This window comes from Nerophis lumbriciformis, linkage group LG24 (genome assembly GCF_033978685.3).
Source record: "Nerophis lumbriciformis linkage group LG24, RoL_Nlum_v2.1, whole genome shotgun sequence".
Taxonomy (NCBI): Eukaryota; Metazoa; Chordata; class Actinopteri; order Syngnathiformes; family Syngnathidae; genus Nerophis; species Nerophis lumbriciformis.
Window position 1 is genome coordinate 33414014 of NC_084571.2, and position 9121 is coordinate 33423134.

The window sequence follows — 9121 nt, forward strand, 5'->3', positions numbered from 1 at the left end:
TTCTCGATGGCGTCTCCTTGGCTCATCACCCGTCACACGACCATCAAATATACAACACTGGCAATTTCTTTACCGTAAAATTAACGGTTATTGTAAATGGAAAGACAGTACCACTGTTATTTTTACGGTAAAATTCCGGCAACTTTTTGCCGTAAAATCTACAAAAGCTGTTTTAACAGCGCATTACTAATTTTATTTTGTCACTTGTTTACTGTAAAATGTACTGTCTTTTTTTTTGTTATTGTTTTTGCAGTGTGCTCTTGTGCAACGCGTTATGTCACCGTTCTGACTGCAATGTACTAATTGACTTACCTTGCCTAACCTGCAACCTGTTTGCACCACCCAGGTAGGCCGCAGAATGTGTTCCAATAACAAATGATACAAAACAATGAGAATATTTGCACGACATATAAATAAAGATCGTCACTCTGTCATACACGTACTCACGAAGTGGATGTGAGTATTTGCGCTGCAGCTCGGTTGTGTCTGTCAGGAGCTATGACCATCTTTTACATCATTCGTTTGCTTTTAGCAGGTAAGTTCTTATACTTTTGAATTACATTCAAAAAAGCCTCTCCATGCATGTAATACGTGTTTTTTGTTGTTGTTGTTTTGACTACAGTTTACTATAGTGTAATAAACAACATATATCATATATCCTCCTCAGAGTCAGGGTCCTCTGCAGTGGACGTTTGTGGATGTGCTTAACCATATTTTTATTTTTTATTTTTTTAGAAATGTTTTATGCCGACAAAATAACAATAACGAGCTTAATATTTTCTCACTAAATGTAATTTTTTTTTTTTCAAAAAAATATATGTACTGTTTGAAATTGCATACATTTTAAACTTCAACTTAATATTGCAACAAATATTACAGGATATTATCTTACTTTTTGTCTTAATAAAAATAAATCAAAATACTTAACTTTACAGTAAACCAGTAATCAAATAAATAAAAATGGCAATACATTTTAAATTGTTCTTCACAGCATATTACTGTAAATTGAAAAAAAAAACTACCAGTTTTTTTAGTTAAAATTCTGTTGATTGAGCTGCCAGTTTTTGACTGCAAAATCTACGGTTGTTGTTTTTTTAACAATGTATTTACTGTAAATGGAAAGATGGTACATTTGTTTTTACGGTAGAAAAATCTGTCAGCTAAGTTGCCAGAATAAAAAAAAAAGAACTTGTACTGTTTTTTCATTAACAATATAATGTTGTAAAAACCAATTTAATAGTAAAATTGTAAAATTCGGCCAGATTTTTCCGTAAAAACCCTCCCAAAGAACAGTGGTACTGTTTTTCCATTTACCGTAAAATGTTGTAAAAAAACAAAAAAACACTATATTTTACAGTAAAATTTTGAAAAAGTAAAGTTTTTACTAGGGATGTCCGATAATGGCTTTTTTTTTAATCCGATATTCCGATATTGTCCAACTCTTTAATTACCGATACCAATATCAACCGATATATGCAGTCGTGGAATTAACACATTATTACGCCTAATTTGGACAACCAGGTATGGTGAAGATAAGGTACTTTTTAAAAAAAATTCATAAAATAAAATAAGATAAATAAATTAAAAACAATATAAAAACAGTTACATTGAAACTAGTAATTAATGAAAATAAGTAAAATTAACTGTTAAAGGTTAGTACTATCAGTGGACCAGCAGCACGCACAATCATGTGTGCTTACGGACTGTATCCCTTGCAGACTGTATTGATATATATTGATATATAATGTAGGAACCAGAATATTAATAACAGAAAGGAACAACCCTTTTGTGTGAATGAGTGTGAATGAATGTAAATGGGGGAGGAAGGTTTTTTGGGTTGGTGCACTAATTGTAAGTGTATCTTGTGTTTTTTATGTTGATTTAATTAAAAAAAAACAAAAAAACAAAAAAACAATACTGATAAAAAAAAAACGATACCGATAATTTCCGATATTACATTGTAATGCATTTATCGGACATCTCTAGTTTTTACTGTAAAATGGACAGTCTACGTAAAACAATTTATATAATTAATAATGAAATCCAGAGACAAATTCATACATGTTACAAGCGGCCCTCTCATGGCAGCCATAACTGCATGTGGCCCTCAATGAAAACCAGTTTGACATCCCTGATATACATAAACCAAGTATTACCAAATAAGTATCCCTAAAAGTAAATGGTTGTAAACGCTCTGTCGTCCCAAAAGTGTTTTAACGGGCTTCCTCCTCACCGAACCCATCCATCTATGACTTTATGGACCTTTCTTTGCACACTGGGAACAGAAACTGTGGTCCCCTTGAAGTGTATTTCTGGTCTTGTCAGCCCCTCTCGGGCAGGAGGGCAACACGGCAGTGCGGCTGGATCGAAAGAGACTTCGGAGACGCTTTGCTGAACAAAAAGTTGCTTTATTACAAGCGAGCGTCATTAAAGAGGTCTGCAGTGATCTTGTGTGTCAGCATGTCTGTGATCTTCTTTTAATTGTTTTTAAAAAAATATATATATATATATATATATATGTATATATAATAATAATAATAATTATTATTTATTAATTAAATTATTATTTTAAAAAAATATATATTTTATTAATATTATTTTTTATTTTTCCCCTCCCCCAGGGGGGGATCTCGACAGGGAGGTTGCTGGTTGTTCCATCTCCATTGTTGGGGTCCCTGCGGGTGGGGTGGGTGGTTCCTGTGGCCCCGTGCCGGGCAGTACTGCGGCAGCCGACTTGGGTGGGGTGGCCAGGGGTGGGCTCGTGGGGGCCCGGTTGCTGGTGGGGTGGGGGCAGTCTTCCCGTCCGGTTGCGGGGAGTCTCTAGGCCCCCCCCCCGGGCGGGGCGTCCCGCCTTTCTGCCCATGTGGGGTGTGGTCTCTCGCTGGCTTGAGGTCTGGCTGTCCCTTGCTTCTCTCGTGCCTTGTCCTCTGCCGGGTGCGTCTGTCTGCGGCCTGCTGCTGGCTCTTACGGGCGGCACGGTGGGCCTGGCTCTAGGGGCCGGTGGTCCCTAGTTCCCTGGGCACCGCGCCTGCTGTTTGTGGGTTGGGCTCTCTGGGTGGCTGGGGCTCTGGCTCACGCACACACTGGGAGTCAAATATATTGTACGAAAAAAATGAAGGACTCCTAAACTGGAGAAGTCAAACCACCAGTCTTTTGTTCCTTCTTTGTATTGTATGTATTGTATTCCTTTCTTTGCATGTAAGGAGATTTTCATGTGAAAAACAATTGATTTAAGTCATAATTCAAATGTTGGCTTTGAGCTAGACAGGTAGTCTCTTCTCAAGGATAAGGCTATCACTCCCAATTAGATCTTCTTTTCCTACGAGAAGTGATCCAATCCCCCTGCGAACATCATACTAAGGGGCCTTACCTTATTATGAGCCCAAACTGAAATACCACTATTTTAATTAAACTCAGTGGTTTGCCTTCTTCAAGCTGGATATAAATCTTCACCATAAGCAAAACATGACATGAGTTAATTAATTTACTTCACTAAAACCCAGCGAGCCAGCCATTTTCTACCGCTTGTCCCTGTCGGACCAAATTTTTTTTTAGTGTTGCCAATCGACCTATCCCCAGGTGCATGTCTTTGGAAATAAAATGTATAAATATAAAAATGTGACATAAAAGTAAATCAAGAATTTGTATAAATAAATGTGTATTTCTAAATATATTTTTGAGATTTTTGAATATAAATATGCTTGATTTTGTATTTGTATCTGTGTTGAATTTGCATATGTGGATCGCTTTTTTGCGTTTGTGTCGATGAGACATTCCTACCACAAACCGTTCCCATAAGTTTGGAAGCATATTGTGCATGTCGGACTGAGCCGTTGTGATCCTTTGCAGTGGCTCTGGCCTCGGACGTCGCGTCCTCGCTCCCGCGGGATAAAAGAGCGGTGAGCGATCTGAGCGGAATCATCCAATGCTACACAGGAAGACCATTTTCCTCTTATTGGTTTTACGGCTGCTACTGTGGAATTGGGGGCAGCGGCGTACCTGTCGACCAAACCGACGAGTAGGTCCACACACCCCTCAGGAAAATGGCACATAATATCACACCTCATTATAGAGTGGTACTACAACATATATTCATCTTCATTTTTGGGCTGCAGGTGCTGCCGCATTCATGACTGCTGCTACGAAGACGCCAGCAGTCAGGGCTGCCAACCCCTAACAGACACCTACACCTGGACCTGTAACAACAACATGGTTACTTGTGGTAATGACACCGTAATAATACACTCCAAAGCAAACTCAAGGCCCGGTGGCCTGCTATGTTATACAACACATACATAGCTGAAGCCGCTTCTAAGGGGAGGGGTCACATTATGTAGCAGCCCAGCACTAGTTCATAAACAGTTAAAACAAAATGTGCTTGGAGCGGTGTCAGGTTTGCCCCTTCTCTGCTCGGCCGCCTTATCCGCCCCATCATTGAGGTGGCCTGTCGCGTCATGTAATTGGGTTCGCCAGATAATTTAAGCTGGCCCGCCACGTCATTCAATTTGGTCTTCCACATTATTTAAAGTCAGGTTCAAGCACCAAACTATTTATTAAACAGGACAAGAAGCAAGGAATCAAACAGAGACAGGATTAAATTTAGCTCATGAGGAAAGCGCGTGGAACCGCACCCTCGTACAGTGTTACCCCCACGCTCTGAGGAAAAAGTTCCAGCGCCTCCCCATTTATTTGGGCATTCCCTGATTACATAGCTGAAGCCGCTTCTAAGGGGAGCGGTCACATTATGCAGCATCCCAGCACTGGTTCATAAACATCCATCCATCCATATACTACCGCTTGTCCCTTTTGGAGTTGCGGGGGGGTGTTGGAGCCTATCTCAGCTGCATTCGGACGGAAGGTGGTGTACACCCTGGACAAGTCGCCACCTCATCACAGGGCCAACACAGATAGAGAGACAACATTCACACTCACATTCACACACTAGGGCCAATTTAGTAATGCCAATCAACCTATCCCCAGGTCCATGTCTTTAGTTAAAACAAAATGTGCTTGGAGCGGTGTCAGGTTTGCCCCTTCTCTGTTAAAGTTAAAGTTAAAGTACCAATGATTGTCACACACACACTAGGTGTGGTGAAATTTGTCCGCTGCATTTGACCCATCCCCTTGTTCACCCCCTGGAAGGTGAGGGGAGCAGTGGGCAGCAGCGGTGCCGCGCCCGGGAATCATTTTTTTGGCGATTTAACCCCCAATTCCAACCCATGATGCTGAGTGCCAAGCAGGGAGGTAACGGGTCCCATTCTTATAGTCTTTGGTATGACTCGGCCGGGGTTTGAACTCACAACCTACCAATCTCAGGGCGGACACTCTAACCACTAGGCCACTGAGTAGCTCCTTCTAAGGGGAGGGGTCACATTGTGCAGCAACCCAGCACTGGTTCATAAACAGTTCAAACAAAATGTGCTTGGAGCGGTGTCGGGTTTGCCCCTTCTCTGCACATCCGCCTTATCCTCCTGGAGACTTCGGGTCCTGATACGGCCCCTTCCGTGGCTGTCCAGATCTGAAAAACAGACACTTCTACGGCGAGGCGCATTCCATGGCGCACAGTGGAGATTTACGAGCTGTCCGCTTTTTGCTTGATAAGAACAAGGACAGCTTTGTGAGCACAAGTGGATAGTAACCCGGGCAACCTGAACTGCAAGCAAACAAGTTGTGTGATAACTTACATACAATTATTCTGACACCACATCATTTATAGCCATGTGAGCGTTCTATTACTTTAAAAAAAATATGTAAACGTTTGCCATTGTGGCCGAAATGGCGGTAACAAGTGCATGCGTCCTCCCTTTGCAGATCATCTGACTGGCTGTGAGAAGACTCTGTGCGAGTGTGACAAAGGCGCCGGCGACTGCCTGAATGCAGCACCTTACCAGCGGCGGTACGCCTGGTGGCCCAATTTTTTCTGCGGCAACACACAAATATGCACCTGAGCCGGTGCTTATTAAGGGAACATGAGCCGCCACCCAACAGGTTCCAACAATGGTATCTGCTGTTGCTCACTTTCTATTTAGCTTTTCCATCGCTTTCCTTCTGCTAAATCACATTAAAAGGATCTGTGTTGTTTTCCATGACGACATCAGAGAAGCTGCAAGTCATTGAATTACAATAATAAAGGGTGTGGCCTGATTCTCAGTAAAGCATTTGTGTGTCTTCCTTTTTTCTTTCTTCAAACGTTGAAAATGTGAGAAAAATGGGCAAAAAAAGTGGAATGTAATGAGGAAAAGCAAACATTAGTTTATAAGACACATTAATGCTAAAGTTCAAACAAAATGTGCTTGGAGCGGTGTCGGGTTTGCCCCTTCTCTGCTCGTCCGCCTTATCTTCTTGGAGACTTTGGTGATTTAACCCCCAATTCCAACCCTTGATGCTGAGTGTCAAGCAGGGAGGCAATGGGTCCCATTTTTATAGTATTTGGTATGACTCGGCCGGGGTTTGAACTCACAACCTACCGATCTCAGGGCGGACACTCTAACCACTAGGCCACTAAGTAGGTATGGTGGCCCATCAGCCACCTGGTTCATAAACAGTTCAAACAAAATGTGCTTGGAGCGGTGTCAGGTTTGCCCCTTCTCTGCTCGTCCGCCTTATCCTCTTAGAGACTTCGGGTCCTGATACGGCCCCTCCCGTGGCCGTCATATTGTGATTTTTGTTACACTTCCTTGTGGTCTACATAACATGTAATGCTGGTTCTTTGGTCAAAATGTCGCATGGATTATGTTTTACAGATCATCTTCAAGCCGCTTCAAGATGCGTGGTTTTGTGTCTGGGTCCTATTTACAAAACCCAAAATCAGTGGCACGTTGTGTAAATGGTAAATAAAAACAGAATACAATGATTTGCAAATCATTTTCAACTTATATTCAATTGAATGGACTGCAAAGACAAGATATTTAACGTTTGAACTGGAAAATGTTATTTTTTTTGCAAATATTAGGTCATTTGGAATTGTATGCCTGCAACATGTTTCAAAAAAGCTGGCACAGGTGGCAAAAAAGACTGAGAAAGTTGAGGAATGCTCATCAAACACTTATTTGGAACATCCCACAGGTGAACAGGCTAATTGGGAACAGGTGGGTGCCATGATTGGGTATGAAAGCAGCTTCCATGAAATGCTCAGTCATTCACAAACAAGGACGGGGCGAGGGTCACCACTTTGTCAACAAATGCGTGAGCAAATTGTCGAACAGCTTAAGAACAACATTTCTCAACGAGCTATTGTGAGTTCTGTAATATCATCAAAAGGTTCAGAGAATCTGGAGAATACACTGCATGTAAGCGATGATATTACGGACCATTAATCCCTCAGGCGGTACTGCATCAAAAAGTGACATCAGTGTGTAAAGGATATCACCACATGGGCTCAGGAACACTTCAGAAAACCACTGTCAGTAACTACAGTTCGTCGCTACATCTGTAAGTGCAAGTTAAAACTCTACTATGCAAAGCGAAAGCCATTTATCAACAACACCCAGAAATGCTGCCGGCTTCGTTGAGCCCGAGCTCATCTAAGATGGACTGATGCAAAGTGGAAAAGTGTTCTGTGGTCTGACGAGTCCACATTTCAAATTGTTTTTGGAAACTGTGGACGTTGTGTCCTCCGGATTGTTATAGGCGCAAAGTTGAAAAGCCAGCATCTGTGATGGTATGGGGGTTTATTAGTGCCCAAGGCATGGGTAACTTACACATCTGTGAAGGCACCATTAATGCTGAAAGGTACATACAGGTTTTGGAGCAGCATATGTGACGTTATCATGGACGCCCCTGCTTATTTCAGCAAGACAATACCTGTAGTCCAGACCTGTCTTCCATTGAAAATATGTGTCACATTATGAAGCCTAAAATACCACAACGGAAACCCCCGGACTGTTGAACAACTTAAGCTGTACATCAAGCAAGAATGGGAAAGAATTCCACCTGAAAAGCTTCAAAAATGTGTCTCCTCAGTTCCCAAACGTTTACTGAGTGTTGTTAAAAGGAAAGGCCATGTAACACAGTGGTAAAAATGCCCCTTTGCCAACTTTTTTGCAATGTGTTGTTGCCATTAAATTCTAAGGTAATGATTAATTGCAAAAAAAAAGTTGGATCATTAAATATCTTGTCTTTGCAGTCTATTCAATTGAATATAAGTTGAAAAGGATTTAGAAATCATTGTATTCTGTTGTTATTTACGAATTACACAAGGCGCCATTTTAATATTTGTGGCCACTGTAACATTACACACAGTTTGAACAGTAACACTGTGTTTAAAGATTTAATTAAGCGATTATTTGGCTTTCCACTAGATGGAGCGTACCACAGTTTGAGAATAACTGAACTAAAACGCAAAGCCGACACAAAGTTTTGTCTCTATTTATCTGTTTTTAGCATATTTTAAAAGAATATATCAAAATGGCCCTTGCATACTTTTGACTTGGTGGAAAAGGTTTAGACACCTCTGATCTAAAATATTAGAAGCTCTCAAAATAAAATAAAAAAATATATATTAAAAAAGCTATTTAATTCAAAAATAAAACTAATAGTAACCTATGAATTAATTGATTCTAAAAAATAACAACAATTATAAACCCTATTAAAATGTTCATATAGGCAGACTTTTTGACATACTAGGTTATGCAGTTACACATTTGTATTATTATTATTATTATTATTATTATTATAAGTTCAATAATTACTATTATTCTATTCTTACAGAGGGAAAACAGCAACAGTAAAATCGTAAGAAAAAGAGCAAAATAATCGGAATGTAATGAGAAAAGGCTGAGCTGTTGTAAATAATTATTAATAATGTTATACTTGGTCATCTATATATAAAAAAATACAAAAATAAAAATTTTAAACATTTAAAAATTACAAAAATATCCCAGTATGCGGAATTTGGTGGAAAAAGTTTGGACACCCATTTTGTTTATGCAATACACAAACCTGACAGAAGATAGAGCCAGATTTTAACGTTTAATCTAAAAGACAACAAGTCGTGTCTGTATTTGTATCCAATTATATACAGTATATCTCTAATAAGCGACAGAATGTCAAGACGTTGAAATGTTATATTGTTGCAGTTTATCGTAAATGTACATTTTAACAACATATTAGGCAGGAAATT

General features: G+C 40.1%; 1 protein-coding gene across 1 annotated transcript; it reads left to right on the forward strand.

The window, feature by feature from the left end:
* Positions 1 to 389: 389 nt before the first annotated feature.
* On the forward strand, positions 390 to 6155 carry LOC133620654 (basic phospholipase A2 PA-12A-like). The gene is made up of 4 exons (XM_061982249.2): positions 390 to 535; positions 3850 to 4018; positions 4116 to 4222; positions 5812 to 6155. Exons 1-4 carry the CDS (start codon positions 499 to 501, stop codon positions 5946 to 5948), a joined length of 450 nt encoding a protein of 149 aa, XP_061838233.2. The 5' UTR covers positions 390 to 498; the 3' UTR covers positions 5949 to 6155.
* The last annotated feature ends 2966 nt before the right edge of the window (positions 6156 to 9121 follow it).

Coding starts and splice junctions, on each gene's coding strand:
- LOC133620654 (XM_061982249.2), top strand. CDS start 499: ATGACCATCTTTTACATCATTCGTTTGCTTTTAGCAG. Junction 536..3,849: donor CATTCGTTTGCTTTTAGCAG/GTAAGTTCTTAT, acceptor GATCCTTTGCAG/TGGCTCTGGCCTCGGACGTC. Junction 4,223..5,811: donor CAACAACATGGTTACTTGTG/GTAATGACACCG, acceptor CTCCCTTTGCAG/ATCATCTGACTGGCTGTGAG.